Source organism: Hyperolius riggenbachi, chromosome 12, assembly GCF_040937935.1.
Source record: "Hyperolius riggenbachi isolate aHypRig1 chromosome 12, aHypRig1.pri, whole genome shotgun sequence".
NCBI classification, from domain to species: Eukaryota; Metazoa; Chordata; class Amphibia; order Anura; family Hyperoliidae; genus Hyperolius; species Hyperolius riggenbachi.
The window spans coordinates 150512460-150536325 of record NC_090657.1 but is presented as its reverse complement, the minus strand read 5'-3'; the positions used below and the strand labels follow the sequence as shown (position 1 = coordinate 150536325).

The 23866-nt window shown below is 43.2% G+C and overlaps 2 protein-coding genes across 16 annotated transcripts in view; both read left to right on the top strand.

Moving 5' to 3' along the window:
• Positions 1-23866, top strand: part of ZNF385C (zinc finger protein 385C) — a 526232-nt gene that overhangs the window by 322186 nt on the left and 180180 nt on the right. The window lies entirely within an intron of this gene.
• C12H17orf113 (chromosome 12 C17orf113 homolog) lies at positions 44-23139 on the top strand. Its single transcript, XM_068263751.1, has 3 exons — positions 44-320; positions 7192-7802; positions 21283-23139. Exons 2-3 carry the CDS (start codon positions 7239-7241, stop codon positions 22786-22788), a joined length of 2070 nt encoding a protein of 689 aa, XP_068119852.1. The 5' UTR covers positions 44-320; positions 7192-7238; the 3' UTR covers positions 22789-23139.

Sequence of the window (23866 nt, the reverse complement as noted above, 5' to 3'; positions counted from 1 at the left end):
GGGCAGCACTGACAATGCAGCAGAGCCATAGTCGTACTACTTGCACAATGCACAGGCACACATTATGGCTGCTTCCATGTCGCTGTATGTCTGCGGCCGCCCGTACTGTATTGTTCCCCGGAGCCGGGCGGATCTGGTAGTTTAGCCTCTCGTCGTGTCTGGCAGCGCTGTAGATCAGATTAGTTAGCAGAGGCCGGTGCATGGAGCCGTCTCCTCTGTGTGCCTGGCTGGCTGGCTGGCTGCTGGACACAGGAGAGGAGGAGAAGGAGAGGGGAGTGTTTTGTGCAGCATAGAAAGTTCATATAAGCTACAGCAACAGGGTACGTATGTGTGGCTATGGCGAACTTCTGCTTTGTAACAATTGTCACTGTGTTCCTGTACTGATTGATTTTACTAAAGAAAATGTCAGCTTACCCAGCGCACAAAAAGTTTAATTCAGCTTATTTGTTTATTGATTTTGTCACTTTATTTACAACTCTTGTTTTGCAGCTTTGCACATCTATTGTGTGTAAAAGGAACTTGCAGTTATATTTATCTTTTTGCTTTCATAGGTAACTTGAAGAGAAAATCAACACTGGCTCATTTCCCACTTGATCACAGCGGGTGATCCAACTAACTAGCATACATTGACAAAACAGCATACATTTAAAGTGATACACCCCGTTAGTAGAATCAGTGTCCCCTTGCCCGCTCGCTGGGCTGCGGGCTCGGTCCTCGCTTCGCTCGGACAACTTTTTATTCTAACTCTATGTCCACTTGGATAGTGGAGATTGCACATCAGCACACAGGCTGCTAACTGGGGTTGAAAAGGTTAATGCTGCTGAGTGTATGACCTGCATGACTTTGCACATGCTCAGTAGCATTTTTATGCTATTTTGTCGGGTATGCTAAAATGTTGGAACACCGGATCAGCGGCCAGTGTATATATCTGCTCCGCTGTAGGCCTCGTTCAGACTATACACACTGCCGTGCGCATTTTGGCAGCGCGTATAGTGTGCGACGCGCAAGAATGGTAGAAGGACATAGACAGCCCTTCTACCGTTCCCATCATATGCGCTGCGTGGCAGCGCGATTGTGCTATCGCGTGCTGCACGCATTTTTGGTAATCGCAGCGCAGATCCCATTCATTGTAATGAATGGGATCTGCAGCGCAGAACGTGTTGCGTTCCGATCGCACATCCATCTGCGCTAAATGATGTGAACGAGGCCTTACCCCCATAGGCTATATGGGGAATGCATCCGCCTGCCCAGGATTATCGCGGACTGCACAGAGGTGTGGTCCGCTTACCACAACGATTCCCACTGAGTGACAAGTGTGACCGTTTCCTATTTATAAAATAGGAGCTGTTCACTGTCCACTAAGCGATGAGCAGAGAATGGACAAAAATATCCATTCTCTGCCTCATGTGGGGACACAGCCTCATGCTTGGTACACACCATGCAATTACTCGTCGGATTGACGGGTCGAATCAATCATTTCCGATCTGATTTCCAATCGTTTTTGATCGGTTTTGTACAGAAGTGATTGGAAAAACGATCAGAAAAATTATCAAAAATAAGATCAGACCTGTTGGAAACTATCGATTCGACCCATCAGTCTGATGGGAAATTGCATGGTGTGTACCATGCAATAAACTTTGTGAAATGCTGTCATAGATTTGCGCATTGCTCGGAATGCTTATGCCATGTTGTTAGCTAATGGTGACTTATTTCTAAAGAGGCATAAAAAAGGATCCTCGTTCTTACTTGAAAGCGCAAAGTGCTAGCATGTTGAGCAAGCGATTTTACTGTAATTAACGCGGTAAATCACTATACACACTTGTGATTTTTGAGCAATCGCGAATGGCGCTTTTTAGCATTCTAATCGCGATCGCTCTAGAATCGCAGTAAAAGCTGTAGCTCGTTTTGCGATTGTTGCTAATCCCGAATCGACTGCAATTGCGGCAGTGAGATCACTGCCATATAGTCAGTATTGCGCTATTGCTTTTTTTAAAGCGCTTGCCGGCGATTAGCGGTAATTGCCCCAGTGAGAATGGGCCCCAAGAGGGAGACCTCTTGATCCTCCAGAGAAGGGGTGTCAAACTCAATCACATAAGGGGCCAGAATCTGAAACATGGTCTCAGTAGGGGCCACATTGTTTATTGACATGCTCCTCTGTATTGGAAGGCGATGTGCTGTCATCTGCAGTAAAATGAAGTTGAAAATGGAGAGCACCAACCTGTGCTGTATACTGCATTCCACTAATCTGCTCACAGCAAACCGCTAGTTAAGCGTGTATTGTGGGATACCCAGAGAAGTGGAGGGGTACACCTGAGGAAGGGCTACGCACAAGGCCCCGTTCACACTGCACGCGTTTCCAGCCACGATTTGGAAACGCGTGCGGGAGGCCGACACGCACGACATCAGACAGTGCATAGAGTGCACTGTCTGATGTTCACACTGCATGCGTTCTGGACCTGTGCGGTCCGGGAACACATGCTGCACGCATTTTTTGCAAAAACGTGTGGCTGTCCCATTCACTTTTCAGTGATGGAATCAGCCACGCAACACACACAAACACGGATGGCGTGCGTTCGCATGCGTTGCGTTCCGCACGCATGGCCATCCGCGTTTGTGATGTGAACAGGGCCCATATGTTGTGTGACTCCAATACAGCTTGTTGCTGCACAGCTTCTGAGTGTCGTATTCTTCCTTTTGTTTTGAAGTGGAGGGGGTGGCTGCTCGAAACCGCTAACAGCTGTCTCGCTTAAAAATAATGCTTGCAACTTTCAGTGGTATGGGTGGCAAAGACGCCATGCTGTTAAATGTGCACTGTGAATGTGCACTAACAGTAGACCTATACAACAAATCAAAATGGGAGATGGGGAGGGTGCATGTATTCAGAGATAAAACAAAAAAAATTACTGATGGTCACTGTTACTTAAATATTTTTTCACTCTACCAGAAAATGAGGGAAAAAAGATAAAATGGTACATGTGTACAAGCCAAAATATTAGTACGTGCCTACATCTGCAGTGGCCTGCTGTCTATATGGAAATGGCAAAGACCACCGGTGCAGACACTTGTTTCTTTTACTACTTACAATCATGCAGATTTGAAGCTCCCGTGGGCAGATTCGACCCACGGGCCTTGGGTTTGACACCTGTGCTCCAGAGGCTTCCCACGTCTTCCTTGCAGACCGCAGCCGCTGCCCAGGACTCTATTGAAGTTTGCACCAAAACTCCTTTTAATGCCTGAACCTGCGCACAAAGCGGCTCGCAAATGAGTAACTTCAGCATTATGCGCAGGCATGGCTGTACTCGCGCAAGCGAAGTAAGGTCGCACTCATACACGGCAGGCGCCCATGTGAAAATATCCAACAGGCTCTTGTCACATAAGTTATATGGCAACGGTGGGGACCAGAAGGGCGTGGGAAATTTCTGCAGGAGGCGTCCTTCTTAAGGGGAACCTAAACTGAGAGAGAGATGGATGTTTCCTTTTAAACAATACCAGTTGCCTGGCAGTCCTACTGATCTCCTTAGCTACAATAGTGGCTGAATCACACACCTAAAACAAGCATGCAGCTAATCCAGTCTGACTTCAGTCAGAGCACCTGATCTATATGCTTGTTCAGGGGCTGTGGCTAAAAGTATTAGAGACACAGGGTCAGCAGGAGAGTCAGGGAACTGGTATTATTTTAAAAGGAAAAACCCATATCCTTCTCAGTTTAGGTTCCCTTTAAAGAGAACCTAAAGCTCCCTTTAAGCATTACCAGAATGAAGCATGCAGCTAATCCAGTCTGACTTCAGTCAGAGCACCTGATCTGCATACTTGTTCAGGGTCTACAGTTAAAAGTATCAAAGGCAGAGAATCAGCAGGGCAGCCGGGCAATATGCATTGTTTAAAAGGAAATCAATAAGGCAACCTCTATAGCCCGCTTGCTTTAGGTTCCCTTTAAATAGCTTGTTTGTTTTTTTAATTTAAAACCTCAGGTACACATTAACCACCTGAAATTGGGGAGAAGGTAGGGGGGGCATCCTCCTGCACACCTGTTCCAAAACCAATTTTCTTTATATATATTCCACTCGTGCCAGTCGAATAGGTCTCTTCCAGCACTGTGGACAAGCACATGCCAACTACGCATGTGCAAGTAAGGTCCACGCATGCCCAGTGCAATGAAGTGATCATGCATGGAGGAAAAAAGCTGTGCATGACTGCTTGGTTCTACTGGGCATGTGTGGGCTTTGCTTACACATGCCCAGTTAGGATGCACTCGTCCACGGTGCCAGAAGAAGCCTATTCTACTAGTGTAATTCAAATAGGTATACAGGAACCCTACAATGGAACGGTGGGCTGCACCTCTGGAGAGACCTCTGGACCATACTACTACTGAGGTAACTATCTAAAATTAGTGTAAGCTTAACCAGAACTTTTGCATGTGGCTAATCCGTTTCAGAAGCCTAATTAGTATTCGTTTACTACGGGGCCCGTTTCCACTGTGCACGTCCTGTGTCTTGCGAGACGTGATGCTGGCACAGCTGTGAGACATCCCCAGGATCCCTCTAACCATGCCAGGCATGGCTATAGAGATTTGGATGCTCAAAGCATTTTTATGCTGCATGCCATCCGATTTTTTTTTTTTAATTTTTTTATTTTTTCCTCTTATCTTTTTCTTTCCCCTGCATGTGAATTAGTTGGCAGTCTATTGATATCAGTGGGCTGGTTTCCCATCTGAATTTGCATGCAAGCAAACTTCCTGTTTCCACTACATACGAATTGCTATATATATATAGTGCCAGTCTCCTCCTTCCAGTTGACATAAACCCCACCCATCTTTATTAACTGTGCGTTGTAATGGGTCAGTGACATAAGACAGGTGGGATTTATGTAATTCAGGGTTAGGGGGCTGGCATTGTGTTCAGGTTAGCACAAACTACCAGAAGGGATACCACTGCGATACTAGCAAGGATGGGGGAAGGATCTTACTGAGCATTAGTACCTTATTCCTCCGTGTGGGACCACAAGTAGTACCACTTTTTGTGGTAACTACAATATCACTTGAATCAGTAACTTTCCAAACTGTCAACATAATTTTAGTCTTCTAAATTCGACTAGTCCTGTGCAAAGTTCTGGTTCAGCCCCAGCTATTTCATGTTCTTGTCAAGCAAAAAAAAGTCACGTCAAGCTGAACTTTGTTGCATTTTAATGATTACCATTTATGTGTATATGTGTGAAACGATTCCTGCAGTACTTTACATAAAGCAAAGACCAATGCTCACTCTATCAGTGGGGCTCATGGTCATGTATTTTTATAGGGATGCCTCATTTTCTGCAGCAATTTACAGAATGCAGTGATCAGTTGTCATCACTAAGAGTTCCTCAGCATTACTTATAGCTTACTATTAAAAATCCCTACCATAGTCTTGCACTAATGTGGGGTAACCAATTAACTTGTGTTAAAGGTAATGTACAGAGAAAAAAAATCAGTTTTAGTTACTGGTGGCTTCTTGCAGCGCCCTTTAGTCATCCTTCGCCGATCTGCAAAAGCTGGCCGGCTAGGCACCTCCTCACCGCGTCCCTGTGCACGGCAGCGTTCTGCACATGGGTAAATAGCTGCTGCGCATGCCCAGATAGCTCCTGGAGACGGAAGCGCGATCAGGGTGTACGAGGTTCAGGGCCACACATGCGTAGGAGGTCTCGCAGCTAAAGGATACAGTCTTCGTCTGAGGCTGGCTTCACACTGTATACTGGCGTCTGCACCGCCAAAAACAGGCCTTCGGGGAATACTGCTCTACTATGCGGTATTCCCCGTTTGGCATCCGGCCAAGCAAGAAGTGACGCGCGTTTGCGGGCACTTCCTGTTTTCATTATACGGAAGTGCATGGAAGCGTATTATAAAAATTCACTTCCGCGCATGTGCACCGCAACTTTGCCGCGCCGCCGCCAACATTTGTAAAATCCCTGTGTCCCCATAGACTTATATGACTTCCGGTTCACTGCACGTCGGCGCAGATACACGGGATAACGTCGTTTTGGAAATGTGTCAGATTGAGCACTTCCGGCGCACCGCAGGTAATATAAAGGCATGCATAGACTTTTATTGCCTGCGGTAGCAGTGCGGTAAATCGCCATGACGCACCGCGCCAGTGTGAAAGGGATGGGGTGTCACATGACCCGATACATATGAAAACTACCGGTACTGTGATTTGCATACAGCTATGTGCATTTCTTCATGGTTGTGTCATTTCACTTGTGAGGAGCGTAGAAAGCAACACTGCACTATGTCTGGGAATTCATCATAAAGATAACAAATATATAAGTAACCAAAGGCATTGGATTTTATTGCTGTCTGTTCATTTGCAGAAAGTGTTATCATCAGACCTATAGGATACCCTTGATAAATGTTGTTGTCACGTTACTTATTACATATCAAGGTTCCAGCTGGGCTTTATCTAAGCCTAGCATTCATGAGGACAGATCTGTTAAAGAGGAACTGTAGGGAAAATAACATTAATAAAATTGCTTTTTTTTTTTTAAACAATATTCATTTATAAATTATTAAGTCCACGTCTGCGGACATAATAATCATTACGTTCTGAACTTTCTCACAGAAACATCTTTACTCCTGTCAGGTGATCTCTGCGGAATATATTTTTATTGGGAGTCCTAAAGTCAGTAGAAAATGTACCCAGATTCCCAGAATGCCTGGGGGGGGGAGGGGCATATCTAAACAGCCTAGGCCACGCAATACTGGGAGGTAGGGGTTATGTAGATAAGAAAAAAAGTGTTTCTGAAACCAGGAAAAATACCATAAAAGTGTGTATCGTGAATAATTTACTGCATTCTTCTATTATTATTATTGATTTACAAAGCGCCAACATATTCCGTGGCGCTGTACAAAGTAAATACGTTCCTATGTGTCCCTACAGTGCCTCTTAATTCATATATATGTATAATATATATTATACATATATACAGTATGTATAATCCACTTTGAAGATGTCTGTGATATGTAGACTATAACAAGGGTAGCACTGGCAGGGCAGATGCACGGAGGCGTGAAGAGTACACTTTATACAGCAGAGCCTCAGCTCTCCCGATCCATCAATGGCTAGGCTGCATCATTACACAGAATTGTCTGTCAGAATGGCTGTATGACCCCTTGTATTGCAGGATCCTTAATATCTCTCCCTTGTCTCTTTCATCCACCAGTCTGGCCCTGAGACTTCATTAGAGGCCCTTTCTCAGTTTTTAGCAGCATGGAAAACCCCAGCCATCCCATAATGTTTGATTTCAGTATGGGTAGCACCATGGTGACCCCAGGAAAAAAGCCAGCGGGTGAGACTTCCAATTCTAACAAGAAATGCAAGCGGTATTTCAATGAGCACTGGAAGAAGGAGTTCACCTGGCTGGAGTTTGACTACGAACGCAAGCTGATGTTCTGTGTTGAATGCCGACAGGCTCTGGTGAAAAACAAGCACGGCAAGGCTGAGAATGCCTTCACAGTGGGCACAGACAATTTCCAGCGGCATGCGCTCTTACGTCATGTGACCTCTGGCGCCCATAGACAGGCACTTGCTGTCAACAGTGATCAAATGGCAATGGAATTACAGTTTCATCAAGAGATGAAGTCCGTTATTAGAGCTGAGATGGATCCATCCAAGATAGCTATTCTGACCACTGTCTATTGCATGGCCAAGGAGGGCATCTGCAGCCGGAAGCTGTCCTCTCTGCTGGAGCTGCAGAAATTCAATCTATGTGAAACTTTGTTGTCTTCTGAGCAGAATGAATACTATCACCCAGCCACTGTGAGAGAAATGCAGGTGTGTACAGGGTGTCATCCACATACAATACTCAGTCACACACACACAACATACTCCTAGTCAGCCACTGTGAGAGAAATGCAGGAGTGTACAGGTTCTCATCCACTCACAATACTCATAGTTAGCCACTGTGAAAGCAATGCAGGTGTACATGGTGACACATACAATACTTCTAGTCAGCCAGTGTGAGAGAAATGCAGGTGTGTGTACATGGACACACACACACACACACACACACACACACACACACACACACACACACACACACACACACACACACACACACACACACACACACACACACACACACACACACACACACACACACACACACACACACACACACACACACACACACACACACACACACACACACACACACACTACTCATAGCCAGCCACTGAGAGAAATGCAGGTGTGTGTACATGGTGACACACATACATACAACATTCCTAGTCAGCGAGTGTGAGAGAAATGCAGGTGTGTACATGGTTTCACACACACAATAAGCACTGTGAGAGAAATGCATGTGTGTACATGGTGTCACACACACAATACTCATAGCCAGCCACTGTGAGAGAAATGCAGGTGTGTACATGGTGTCACACACACAATAAGCACTGTGAGAGAAATGCAGGTATGTATACACACACACACACACACACACACACACACCAGGGCTGTGGAGTCGGAGTCGTGGAGTCGGGCAATTTTGGGTGCCTGGAGTCGGAGTCGGGAAAAAATGCACCGACTCCGACTCCTAATGAATTTGTAACTGTAATTAAAATAGAAGATATGATAAAATGTTCTATTTCTCAGATAATAGTCATTAAAAGTAATGTGTATATATACAGTATAAATACAGTAATAGCTGTGCTTAGTCCACAAAAATGAAATAAACCAATCAAAATTAGTTACTTGTGCTGCTTCAATAAAGCAGTCCCCGTATTTTTAAGGTCAGATATACATATCTGATTGTGCCTGTAATATATGATGTGTACACAGGAATCTCTTATATATACTAAATAACATCTATGCTGTAAGTATAAAGCCTGATGTGTAGCCGTGTCACTAATAGAGATGGTCAATGAGGTGGAAATAATTCTGCATTGATGCTGATTTATGCAAATGTATGCACTCCCTTTGCTGATGAAATCAAATAATTTGATATGTTATTAAAATTTGGTTTGGTGACTACAAATTAAAGGGTAACTGAGACGGATGAAAAGTAAAGTTTTATACATACCTGGGTCTTCCTCCAGCCCCCTTCAGGCTAATCAGTCCCTCGCTGTCCTCCACCACCCGGATCTTCTGCTATGAGTCCTGGTAATTCAGCCAGTCAGCGCTGTCCAGCCGCATGCCGCTCCCACAGCCAGGAACATTCTGCACCTGCGCAATAGTGCTGCACAGGTGTAGTATGCTCCTGGCGGCGGAGTGTGTGCATGCGCACTACGCCTGACTGGCTCAAGTACCTGGACTCATAGCAGAAGATCCAGGTGTTGGAGGAGGACAACGAGGGACTGATTATTCTGAAGGCGGCTGGAGGAAGCCCCAGGTATGTATAAAACTTTAATTTAATCTGTCTCAGGTTTACTTTGTTACACAGTAGTACTATACTCTACATATGCACTCCCCACAGAGCTGCAGGGAATCCACTGAGAATGTTGTGCACATTGAACACAGAGGTGTTGTCTGTTTACAATCTCCTTCTTCCCCTGCAGAGTACCTGCACATCATTCTTACATGTACCCACACTTACATTGTCTAGGGCCTGATGTTCTTTGTTCTGGTTTGTACCTTTTACAAGTACTCTTACCAAGGACTAGTTTTAGTCTAAAAGGAATAAATATAGTAGTCTACATATCCTTCTCACTTCAGTTGTCTTGTAAAATTCCTAAGCGTTGGCAGTTAAGAGACGAATTTCATGTTACATACTTTTAATCAACAAAATTGTAATATGCAAATTAGAGGAGTCGGAGTCGTGGAGTCGGAGTCGGTGGAATCCTAAACTGAGGAGTCGGAGTCGGTGGATTTTTGGACCGACTCCACAGCCCTGAACACACTCTACTCATAGCCAGCCACTGTGAGAGAAATGCAGGTGTGTACATGGTGTCACACACACACACACACAATACTCGTAGCCAGCCACTGTGAGAGAAATTCAGGTGTGTACATGGTGTCACACACACACACACGTACACACACTCACTCACTCACTCACACACACACACTCACTCTCACATACATACACACACACACACTCTCACATACATACACACTCACGCACACACTCTCACACACACACACACACTCTCTCTCTCTCTCTCTCTCTCTCTCTCTCACGCACGCTCTCTCTCACACGCACGCACGCTCTCTCTCACACGCACGCACGCACTCTCTCACACGCACGCACGCACTCTCTCTCACACACATACACACGCACTCTCTCTCACACACACACACACACAATACTCATAGCCAGCCACTGTGAGAGAAATGCAGGTGTGTACATGGTGTCACACACACAGTACTCATAGCCACTCATGGTTAGCCACTGGGACAACCAATAGGGCAAATCAATATGTACATGTGACTTTTAGACATGGGCAGTGAGATACTCATCATTCTGGCTTAGAATTGGTCTTCCCAAATTGGCAGGAAGAGCACTTGATTGGCTAAATTCTGAGCTGCATACAATTTACATTATATTTGCATGCAAAAAAATAGCATTTCATTGACCACCTCTAGCAGCTATTTTAATAATAGATTACCGTGTAGATCTTTACCACTACTTGGATATAGGAGTCCTGCAGGACTTCTGAACCTTCCCCATTCCCCACATAATTAACCTTGACCACATCACTGCCTTCTCCTGTGCTTATATCTGAAGCGAGCAATTCAATCTATCTTTACTTACCTGAGGCCTCTGCCAGCACCTAGTGATTTGTGTCCCTTGCTGCAGCGCCAGTATTCTCTAAGGTCCTGCTGGCGCCTCTAAGGATCCCCCAAGTGGGATTGGAGGATGCCAGCGGGGCTCCGAAGAAGACCGGAGTTGCGGTGAGGGACGCAAATTACTTCTAGAGGCTGGAAGAAGCCCTGGGTTAGTAAAGATAGATTAAATTGCTTGCCTCAGATATCCTTTAATCCTAATGATCCTCCTACCCATGCATAATCCCTCTCATGCTGCTACCTCATCAATAGCCATAGCATTAATATTGGACCTAGCTTTAACCTCTTCCCTACCCAATGGCTAATCCTAACTGTCCCTATTCCCCTTTGCTTGACCTCAATTTCCTACCATAAAAGATAACCTGAGGGGCACCTCATGTCAAAAATCAAATATTTACCTAAGGAAGCCTCTGGATCCAGACGACTCCCTCTTCTTAGGTGGACCTCATATCAAAAACCAAATACTTACCTAAGGAGAGGGAAGCCTCTGGATCCAGAGGACTCCCTCTTCTTAGGTAAGTATTTATTTGACTTTTAACCCAAAGTTTGCTTTGGGTACACTCTAAAAGAATCTAAAAGAATACTGAGCACCTTTTATAAACACAATTTGCACTTATCTGGGGCTTCCTCTAGCCCACCGTAGGCTGGGAAGGTTCCCCGACATCCTCCTGACTCCTCTACCGGTCCCACAGGTGGCCCTGTTAATCTGCAACTTCGACCTGAAGTCGCTAGTACGAGTCCCCGCTGCGCACACTATGCTTTATCAGGCCGGTGTGAGAGTCCTGCGCATGCACGGTTCTCTAACTCTGAACTGCGCATTACCAGAAAAAAAAGTGCACTTAAGGGGTAATAACCTGAGAGGGGTAAGTCTCTGGATCCTGAAGAGGCTTTCCCCGTCTTCCTCCACCAGCTCGTTCCAGCACTGGGAACCCCGTAAAACTTGTCGACAGCTCTTACATACGTATTAACATGGACCCGCTCTGGGCTCACTTTTTTCTGCCTGATCTGAACAGGTCTATGCTTCTGCGCTGTTCTGCCACACTGGCAAAAACTGAACCCCTCACAGCAAATAGATGTTTTCTTAGGGGAGGGTTTCTCAACTAAGTCCTCAAGTACCCCCCATCAGTACATGTTTTACAGAAGACTACAAACATTCTCAGATGAGGTAATTAGTGTCTCAGCAGAACTCATTAACTACCTCTGTGGATTTCCACAAAACTTGCACTGTTGGAGGTACTTGAGGATAGGGTTAAGAAACCCATGTTTTAGAACAATGACAACCAGTGGTGTTATTTATATTCTCTACATTAGCTGTAACATGCACATCTTTAATTAGCAGGATGTAAAAAAACAACACTATTAGGCAATTTAAAATGTCTGTACAGGACACTGAGCTGTCCAGGGTACTAGTAGACCCAAGCCTACACTCCTAAGCTGACCGCTAGTGATACAATCTTTTTCATCCAATCTTACCATTTCTATGTAATATAAGGTAGCTGCCTAAATTATCCATTCAATGTATTCACTCAGTTTACCCTTATACTACATAGATTTGGTAAAATTGGATGAAAAAGATTGTATCGTTAGTGGCCATGAACTGTACAATCCTGTGGCCGATCCAAAAGGCAGCCATTCTTGACAATTTGAAAATATGCTGTATCCCTTAATAAGGAAGCCTGGTATGACCTGCATGTCTAGAGGCACCGTCTGTAACACTTAAATTAACAAGTGGGTCGGTTTGACTAAATTGTCTGTGAGAGGTGGGAAGGTTGTGTCGGTTTTGCGTGACTCACTTAGCGATTACAGTCTGATCTCATAGCAGCGAGACTGTAAACTGAGGTCACAAGCTGTCAGTACGAGTATCTCTACATTATTGCAGCAAGTAGTCTATATGAAATATTTTTTTAAATATTTTATATTTAGTTCTTTGTATGTCTTTAGTATTAGTGTTAATGGAAGAACCAAATACATTCTGTTTATTTGTACCTGATGCCATACAGGGAAGGGCCACTAATGGTAAGGTCTGCCATATCACCATAATACCACATTCTGCAGTTTTACATGGGGCTCTGCACAGCCAAGCAAGTCTCCCAAGTCAGATGTGATCACTGTTTGTACTGAGTTGCTGCAGATTCTGTGCATGAAGTCTAGCCGATTACTGAGACCAACTGGGGCCTCATGGAGGAGAACATATTGACGCCGAATGAGTTGGGTGTTGGGTGGTGCAGTTAGTAGTAAAATATCAGTAATTTAGATTATCGCTATTTTACTATGAAGTACCCAGCACATATTCTCACTTGGACCTTCCCCTGTAGGTGCCTCACCACCAGCCCCCTTCCCCCGAGCCTAGAAAGAACCCCCTACCTGATACCTAACAACCCTACCCCCAACCTTATAACCCCCACGCCAAAAAACGTATAGCTGTCGCCACTTGGTCTGCAATTGATTGATTAACACAGGTGTCTACTAGACCCCTTGCCGATCGCAGCGCTCAATTGATCTGATCTGTCATTGAAACCCAGTGTACACTGCCGGCCCTGCAGATCTATTATGCTTAGGCCTATCTAACATGCAACACAGGATCTCTGTATTGCATACATCAAATAAGGGCACCAGGAAAAAAGGGCGTGGGGTATAGCCAAAGTTTAACAATATTTAACTATAACAATATTTTTGTTCATCTTTGTTAAAATAACGGTAAATGAAATCACAAAGTATCGTCTATAACAATGAAAACAATTATATATATATATATATATATATATATATAATATTATTTACAGTTGTAATAAGCATAGTAAAACATTGGTAAATGTTACCGCTACTAAACCCTAAGACACCCCCCTCGGTAATGCCTAATCCTAAAACCTCCCTTTCTGAAGCCTAACACCATTTCTCAACTGCAAATAACATTAATACAGAAAGCGATACCTTTCTAAGATAATAAAGTTCAGAATGATAATTTACAATATTATAATTCTCAAAACGAATTTCAAAACTATATTGAAAAAATTCTCATTGAAAAATTTCAGTTGGATGGGCCTGGTGCCCGCTATTCATCAGGCACCCAAATTTCTCCCAATAGCCGATATTTTGCTTCAGCACCTATGAGGTGCCCAAATACTCCATTAGCCCCAGGCACCTAAATTTCATGATTTCTTCTGTATTACTCTAGGTTTGATTAATAGTGACATTTCAACTTTGGTGAGAGAAAAGCAATCCCATCAGTTCAGCTTTACATTTTTTTAGGAATAATGGCACATACTATTAAAAATGTGTCAAGGCTGGTAACGTCCGTAACTCAATCAAGCAATTTCATGCAATGAGTGTTGTGTGGACATACTAGCTGTACCTGAGCAGTGCGTTGAATGGAGAGGAGGGTCGATGGGTGATCAACGAGCGACATGCTGCATCTTCATGATCAAAAGGTCAATGCTCTTATTAGTCATTTAGACATCCACTATGGTAGATTGGTTAACACCATGCTAGATTCTCAGCCAAGGTAGCTGCAAGAATTAGGAATATTTTTGCGCCAACTGCTCATGGAGGAATAGGAAGCTAAACTGCGCTAACCATACTGAAAATTAGTGCAACTCAGTGTACTGGTTTCAGATCACCAAATATAGGCAACAGGCTTAAGGTGGCCGTATACTTATAGATTTGCAGCAGATTCGACCATCAGATTTCTGTCAGATGCCTGTCAAGTCGAATCTGGCAGGAATCTATCTGATGTGTGCCACACACTAGGAGCAGATTCTATTGGAAATCAGTCTAAATGCATTATTGGACAATTAGACCCAATGCAACTCTATGGGCCATCAATCTGCTGCCAGAAGCAGATCGACCTAGATTTTCCATCCTGTCAGATCAAATCGATCTCAATCAGCCGCAAATCAATCTATAGATTTGATAGAATTGATTTCTGATCGATCGATTCCACAGAACCGATCAATCGATGGCTGAAATTGACCAGTGTATGGGCCCCTTTACAGTCAGTTTTGTAAATTCATAGCCGGTTGCAGACTGAAATGGAAAAAGGTTTTATCCCAATTCAACATTATCCAGAATGTAAATGCCATTTTCCTAGCTGGTTTTAAAATCTAGCTGCTTCTTGCACATGTAAGTGGCCTTTTTTCATTCTGAAATGAGAATGCGGCCTGTTGATTCACATTAATAACATCATTAAGTGATGTCATGCCTCACTGATGTTACAAGTTGTTGGGGGAGTGATAATGTGAATTTTATTCATTTTGTAGAATAGTGGTATTGTTACAATTATTCTCTGTAAAGATTCACATGAGCTGCCTTTTTATTGTATTTTTTTTACATTTTGAAATGAAAATTCTGTATTAGAACATATACAAGGTGCTTGGCTTTTTAGAGGTACTCCAGTTCAAGATTATTATGTGTGTTATGGCCAAAGCCAGAAATCGACCAAAGTCGGAACTAGCCTGGAATTTTTCAAACTGGCTAATTTAGCTGTAAACAAAGTGGAGGGTGAACAGTCACCCTGGAACAAAAAAACAGGGACACCGGGAGCCCAAATGGTGCAGTATGTCACAAATGATAGAAGGAAAAAAACAGAGGGTACTCTCAAAGGGAGGTTGCAAAGGGGCAACCAACCATTGCAGGCAGGTGGAGATCAATAAACCCAACTCCACTCGGGGGTCCAGGCTAGCCGGAGATGGTTGCACTTTTCTATGAAAAAGGCCCTAGGAGCCCGTAAATGGGGTCCAATGGTATACCCTACCCTGACCCAGGGAGGGTATACAATGCACAACATGATGAAAAGGCACCCAGAAGATGATAAAATGAATTAAAAACTATAAAATAAATGAAGTCAATGTACAAATTGGCTTTTCACTATTTTCTTGGTGTTGTGTCACAGTTTTGGACATGATGGAATCTAGAGAATAGGGCTGGTTAGTGTTGGGCAGAGAAGCGGACGTTGGTGTTAGGCATTAGAAAGAGGAGGTTAAAGGGAGGTTAGTGTTGGGCATAGGAAAGAGGCGGTTAGTGGTGGGCACAGGCAAGGGGTGGTTAGTGTTGGGCAAAGGAAAGGGGAGGTTAGTTTTGGGCACAGGAAAGGGGTGGTTAGTGGTGGGCACAGGAAAGGGGTGGATAGTGTTGGGCACAGAAAAGGGGAAGCTAGTGTTGGGCACAGGAAAGGGTTGGTTAGTGTTGGGCACAGGAAAGGGGTGGTTAGTGTGTGTTGGGCACAGGAAAGGGTTGGTTAGTGTTGGGCACAGGAAAGGGGAAGCTAGTGTTGGGCACAGGAAAGGGGTGGATAGTGTTGGGCACAGGAAAGGGGTGGATAGTGTTGGGCACAGGAAAGGGGAAGCTAGTGTTGGGCACAGGAAAGGGTTGGTTAGTGTTGGGCACAGGAAAGGGGAAGCTAGTGTTGGGCACAGGAAAGGGGTGGATAGTGTTGGGCGCAGGAAAGGAGTGGATAGTGTTGGGCACAGGAAAGGGGAAGCTAGTGTTGGGCACAGGAAAGGGGTGGTTAGTGTTGGGCACAGGAAAGGGGTGGTTAGTGTTGGGCACAGGAAAGGGGAGGATAGTGTTGGGCACAGGATAGGGGAAGCTAGTGTTGGGCACAGGAAAGGGGTGGATAGTGTTGGGCACAGGAAAGGGGTGGATAGTGTTGGGCACAGGAAAGGGGAAGCTAGTGTTGGGCACAGAAAAGGGGTGGTTAGTGTTGGGCACATGAAAGGGGAAGCTAGTGTTGGGCACAGGAAAGGGCGGTTAGTGTTGGGGCACAGGAGGTTTGTATTGGACATGAGCTCGACATGATGTAGGTTAGGACTCTCAGAAATTCATTTCCACATTCTAAATAGCAAAATAAAGTATGCAAATATGCTAGTTTTGGTTCTGTATTTCATCTCGGGCTTTGATTTGTATGGCTTTAGAACACTTAGTGCTATCAAACAAAAATATGTGGAGCAATAACGTAAAGTGAAATTCAAATAAAAAGTCAGATACTTAGAGCCTTCCTGTTTCTCTCATGGTCACCCTATTTAAATCTACCACCACAGGAGGCTTTGGAGCCTAAAAGTGGCCATGCATCTAGCGATTTGGCTATACGATCGAACATTTGATTCAATCATTTTATCAAATCGAGAGAGTTCCGTTGCGCCCCATCGATGAAAAGTGGCCAGTATTGTGTGGAATCGACCAGCTTATTCAATAGTGCAGGATGGAAGATATTGGACGATCGCACAGGAATCTGCTACTTTTCACATATCGTTTGATCGACTGAATCGATATTTGCATTCAGAGCATGGAGGTACAACACTGATCAGATCGATTAGTGAAGGAGAATCGCATAGGGGACACTTATAGTGTGAGGGCAACTAGTCGATCGACTTTTGATCAACCACTCTGAATTTGATCACTTAGTAAAGTCGTCGATACTTTGCCGATTGAATCAAAATCACTAGATGTACCGCTACCTTTAGTGCTCCCAAAGACGGGCAGCTGTACACCGTGCACGTGTGCGCGAGACCGCATGCGCAGTACGTAGCGGACCGTCTTCGGGAGCTCCCAGGCGCCCAAAGCTTTCAGAGGATACTCAGAGCTTTACTCAACCAATTGGATGAAAAGCCCTGGCAGGGGGGGGAGAGGGGGTGGGGTGGGTGAACGTTGGAGCATTCATCTCACATCGTCTGCTGGTGTTTAGTCAAGTGTAGTTCGAGATTTCCCAACTTAAGTTGGTACAGCACAAATGCGTTTGTGGTTTATTATTAAAAACAAAATTGACTGTAAGCCCTAGTAGCATTACTTTTCTAGACTGGAATTTGTTCTGTGTTACATTAGTTTTCAGTACTGCTCAGGTATATTTTTTTCTCTTCCTGCATGTTGCTTATTTTCCACACCTGCTCAAACTGAGGGATTAGCTGGAAACTCTGAGGCTCCCATTCTTGACTGATCAGTATGGAATAACAGAGTATATGTATTAATTTTAAATATGTAAATTTTGATAGAGCTGAACTGAAGGGATTATCAATTCCTTTAAAAAAAAAAAGTGGACTTTCAAGTATAACAGCATAAATCATAGAAAATACATTTTTGAAGTTTTGTATCGTTTGAACTCAGAATGTGGGAATTCCACTTTAAGCGCCCTTTGGTTATTATTTCATCAGAAACCATCCGCTCCGTGCCGCAGTGCCCCCGTTCGGGTAACATTTACGCAAGAGATGTTGTTTGAAAGACAGGAGAATAAAATAAATATGAAGGGCAAACACAAAGGTCACTGGGTTTTGGTTGTTTGCCCTTCATAGGAAAGAGGGAAAAACATATACTCCAAATGGCCAGAGCCTTTAATTAATCACTGTCCAGCTCTCGGAGCGACCGCGAGCCATGGCACAAATCCCACTCTTCCAAGCAAGCAGGCACTTCTCTAGCAAAAGTGCTTCCACCGGAATGAAATGGAATTGTACAGATGCCACGAGGCATTGTCTGAGCCCAGTTAATTCTGGCAGCCGTCTGGAGATTTGCATGCCCAGTAACGGCAAGGAGAGGGAAAGAAGAAGATTTGAGACTCTTGTGGTGTTCTGCTGCTTCAGTGACATTTAATAGGTCAAGTAGAATCCGCCACATTTTTCTATAGCAGGATGGAAATAAAAGGGCTCCTGCTGTATATTGTAAAAATTGTGGAAGTTTTTTAAAATGGTTGTCTCACAAGCAAGTGCGTTTATTATATAGGTATGTTAGTATTAATTACAGATACTTGTGCATCTCAGAACCTGGATGTAATTATAGTGGCTGAAAGATTAAAAGGAACCTGAGGGAATATGGAGGCTGACATGTTTATTTCCTTTTTAATAATGCACATTGCCTGGCTGTCCTGCTGATCCTCTGCCTCTAATACTTAAAGCCATATACCTAAAACTAGCATGCAGATCAGATGTTTATGACAAATCGGACAAGATTAGCTGCAAGCTTGTTACAGGTGTGATTTAGACCCTACTGACCAGAGAGATCATCTGAACTGCCATGCCAGGCAACTGGTATTGTTTATAAGGAAGTAAATATGGCAGCTTCCATAGGTCTCACACCTCGGGTTCCTTTTAAAGCCCAAAACAAATACGTCAAATTCTTCCTTTTGTCATTCAACACTGCCCACTATCTTACGTGCTAAGAATTTATTGGGTCAGTCGGTTTGCATACCAAAAATGATTAATGAAACATTGGCTTTGTAGTGTTCAGTGCTGTGTTAGGATGGATGAAGATTCCTGGCTAGCTCATACACCATGCTGAATGTGTGCTGAAGTGCTAATAGCAAAGTGCACAGGTAGGATAAGAAGAGCACAATTTACACATTTGAAAGGAACGTTTTACAAGCACACATTTAAAGCAGGTGTCATTACAAACTTAAATTGGTTTTCAGTATTGGCAAAACATAAACCATACATACAGACATCACATGCCAATGCCATGTTTATTTCCTGTTAAACAATACCAGTTGCCCGGCTGCCCCGCTGGTCTGTATGGCTGCAGCAGTGTCTGAATTACACTAGAAACAAGCATGCAGATAATCTTTTCAGATCTGACAATATCAAACACCTGATCTGCAGCATGCTTGTTCAGGGTCTTTGGCTAAAAGTATTACAGACAGAGGATCAGTAGGTCGCTAGGCAACTTGTATTATTTGAAAGGAAATAAATATGGCAGCCTCCATATCCCTCTTGTTACTGTTATTTTTTAAAACCATAGTTCATGCCAATGTTTTAGTTTTTTTTTATTGTGCATGGAATATATCATAATTTGCAATACACATACTATTGTGAATTGCACACAAACCATTTTTGCATTTTTAATTTTCTTCAGTTACTGAGCTGGTTGGGTTTGTTTTGCGGAGTTCCTTAACGTTTCATGCTGCTTGCTTAGACTGAACAATAGTCTGTGTTCTGTCCAAGCTCCACCCCCATCCCACCATCTTACTCATGAGGTCATCTGGGAGGAGCTGGGAAAACAGCTGGTCTTTCCCTGTGAATGCAGAGCTGACCCCGCCCACAGCAGGAAGCAGAGAGAGAAGGTAGGGAGGGTCATACAATGGCTCTATCCGTTTGTAGTATGGTGCATCTTACGTCCAAGGCTGATTGAAATATTAAGAAACATGTAGGTAAATAAGTATGGTTTACAGTATGGTTATTTCAGTACCCTGCATTAACCGCTTTCGGACTGCGTTGGTAGAAATCTACGTCCTGCAGGTGGCTGCACGGCTTTGACTGGAAGCAGATTTCTCCTTCCTTGCTGCGCGCTACTGCCGATCTCACCGCTTTGCACCTGCTGCAGTTTACTCACCCTGCCGCCTATAAGACAGCAGAGTTCTGTGAGCAGGTTAGGAGCTGTTTTCAATGACTCCTGACTGCGTGATCACTGTGAGCCAATTACATTGGCTTACATTGATGTACAGCGTCAGGAGTCTATGAAAGCGGCTCCTGACAAGCTCTTACAGATCTGCCATCATAGCGACGACCAAGAGAGGGGCCTGTGGCAATAGGGAGAGGCAAGAGCGGCGGGTATGGGCGTCAGTAAGCACCATTTTCTGGTACCAGCTGTCTCTGGTCCTTTATGGGTCCGAGACTGCTGGTATGCAAGAGTTTAATGTACTCAAGTTTTCACAAATGTGGAATTACACTGGCCATGGTACATATTTACAAGTTTTCCTCGGTGCTGGAAAAGTTAAGGTACCCACACACTGCAATATTTGTAATAGAGTAGACTTAGAAGCCGGCAATAAACTTATAGATTTCCATCCAATATCCCTAAACAAAGTTACCTTTCTGAAAAAAATCCATTCCAAGGAAATAATTTCCTACTACACACTGCACATCAATCTCCAATAGATTCCAGAAGGCAATCTATTATAGATTGATCAAACTGCAGCATGACACTGTTCAATGCAATGCAAAACTATGGGCAATCAATCTACCAATGTTCTTGCCCTGCCCCCAATCTGCCTACATTTTCTATCCTGTCCAATCAATTCTTTAGATCCATTTTTGCTAAAAATCGTTAGAAAATTTATAGATCTGACGTTTTGGGGAATCGTTTCCCAGGAAATTGAGTGAATTTGCAAGGAATCGAATGGGAAAATCAATGCGTGCATGGCTACTTTTAATTAAGTAAAAACAGTAGATATCACGAAAAACTGTTAAAAATTAAAGCCCTATTTATCGATCTCCTGCTACTTTAATTGACTGAACGTTAATGGGTATAAACTATTCTTTTTGTGATTGAGTATGCGTGGGTGAGAGGGTTATGCAATCAATTTGTTTTCAACTTAGTACTGCATCAAGCACTACAAATGCAGCGCTGGCAGTAGTGTGGTTTATATTCAATCAGATTCCTTCTGGAAGTGGGTCTAGGTGGTTGACCAAGTAAAATAATAGGGAGCCATTTATTTTCCTGATCTACCATCATATAGTAAGCTTTACTGAAAATACATCTTACAACACTGTGTTTTTTCTATTCTTATGAGAGATTAAACAAAAAATTGATATACTCTTGTGTTTAATCAATTCAGGGAGCCATTGTTAAAGTACTACAAAGTGAAGACCAGAGGAGATTGAAAGAGTCCCCGTTTATTGGGCTGGTGCTTGATGAAACAGTGGATATAGCAGAGCACCGGACTATTGTAGTGTTCACAACAACAATTACACCTTGTGATGGACAGCTGTACATGACCTTTCTGGGCAGGTTTGGGTTATGTTCAGGGGAAGTCAACTCTGTACATGAAAAACTAGTGGAGATATTGAGTGACTTTAAGATTCCGGTTAAGAAAGTAGCATGGTTAAGTTCTGAAGGCCCTTCACTAATGACAGACATACAAAATGGAGCTGGAGAGAAGCTGAAGATGATTTGCCCAATGGTAATGCAGCTTCATTGTGTTTCACACAGGAGGTCTTTACTTCCAACTGAAAATTTTATCAGTGTTGATTATGCAAGAAAATACGAGAGTGTTATAGATGCAATTTATAGACTGTATGGCAATAAATATGGAGAATCTGTTCAAGAGTTGCACAATGTCCTCAGTGTTTGTGGTGTAGACTTAAACTCTCCGGGAACCGTTCATTGGACAGCCATGTTGCCAGCCATTGAAGCCATTGATTCTTCCTGGCCAACTTTAGTTCTTTTACTTGAAAGTGAATCTGCAAAGTCTCCCACAGCTAGTGGATTATGTTTCGAATTAAAAAAGTTCTGGTTTGTAGCTTTTACAAAGGTCCTTTTGGATATTCTTCCCATTTACCAAAAACTTAACCAGTTCTTCCAAATTGAGGATCTAGATATCTCGATGATTAAACCAATTGTCTCAGCCTCACAGGCTACTCTGTATGCACAGAAGTCAACTAATGGCCAGAACTTTCAGCACTTTCTTAATGATCTGAACGAACATCCTGATGAAGACAACGAGAGTAGATTCTATTACAAAGGAGTAGAATTAGTTGACTGTTCCAAAGCCCAGTTGAATGGCTTTGAGCTTATAAAGGAAACCTGCCTTGACAATGTCTGCAAGAGTCTTCAGGATTGTTTCCCTGGCAATGTTCTTAAGGTAATAAGTTCATTCTCTGTTATTTTTAACCCAAAGTGTTACCCTGCCTCCTTGGATGATATTAGCACTTATGGAGAGGTGGAACTCCGACTTCTTCTGCAGTATTTTTCTAATGTTTTAGTTCCAGAACGAGCTTCAAATGACTTTGCCCTGTTCAAGCGTATTGTATTCAGCCTCAGCAACCTGACATTTCAAGACCTGTGCATAAAGCTGGTCCATACCAGCTCGGAGATGCATGAGCTGTTTCCTGACTTCACGGTTTTGGCAGCTGTGGCATTAGTCATCCCACTTGGCTCTGCAGTTTTTGAGAAGATAAATCAAGCAAAGATGCTGCTGAAGAACTGTCAGCAGGAAGGTGAAGCTGAGAGTGGGGTCTGTGACCTCCTAAAAATTGCCATTGATGGCCCAGCTCTAAACAAAATAGACTTCAGCAAAGCAATTCACTTTTTTGAAGGTGCTAGACAATCTGTGGACAAGTGATCATAGCATGTATGAGGCAGTGTGAATATCAGACATTGCATAGCTTAGAGTGCAATTACTTAGTAGTCCAGCAATATATTATGCTCATTAATGGATACAAAGGTAATACTGTACTATTGTTTAAGTATGCAGATGTCTTTTCAATAACTATTTTGAATGTGAACTATATGTGATCTTCTAAAGCTATCAGTTGTATTTACCATATTCCATGTGATACTCCCTGTTTTTTTATTGTATGTGACCGAAGTCCATGTATCCTTTAGTCTGTCTTTTTTCCCTACAGATGCAATTTGGAAATACCATTTATCCAGGTGCTCTGAAAATAAATCTCAACGCTAAGCATGAAACAAATGTTATTTTATACATAGACCAAATGCAAAAAAATATGTTGTTTTGGTATATATTTTAACTGTGTATCATTGTTTTACATACAGTATGTTTGTATTTCTACCAAAGCATTTAAGTAATACTAAATACAAAGTGAAAATCTGCTATAGAGTAGATGGACAATAGGTAAACAAGAAACTATCAATAATTAAGGAAAAGAAGGAAATATCCCTCTATCATTTGCACATGTCTGTAATGCTTGTGACTTTATTTTAGGCAAGTCCTTTTAGAGTGCAGGGATGAGGGTTGTGTGTGAACTGCAAGGTCTGAGCAGATATCCAATAACTAAGCTTGTCTTGATTGGGAAGTTGAACTGACCTATCAGGACAGAGAAGCGCAATGAGTGTTGAGACAAGTTGAGGAAACCCTTTCTACTAATAGTGTTGGTTATGTCTAGGATAGCTCAAGGAGAAACGTGGTGAGTTTGGTCAGGTGATAGATATGTAAGTCTCTGATTTGGTAGTCATGATCATGTACATAAGCAGGATAGGATATGATCACAGCAAATCAGAACTTTGCAAATCTATAAGCTTATCAAACAAATCACATGCTTCTCCATGAAATTTCCAAGACACAACCATCAATACAATCTTTCATACAGTATACCTGTACCTACATAAGTGTAAAACAAGCAGCACTTCCATATATAACCTGTTCATTATTTTATTTTTACAATACTGTAGGAATTAAG

What these genes read in the sequence shown, in the direction of transcription:
- C12H17orf113 (XM_068263751.1), top strand. Translation starts at nt 7,239, where the DNA reads ATGGAAAACCCCAGCCATCCCATAATGTTTGATTTCAGTATGGGTAGC. An exon ending in CCACTGTGAGAGAAATGCAG is followed by an intron (nt 7,803 to 21,282) that starts GTGTGTACAGGG and finishes TAATCAATTCAG; the next exon opens with GGAGCCATTGTTAAAGTACT.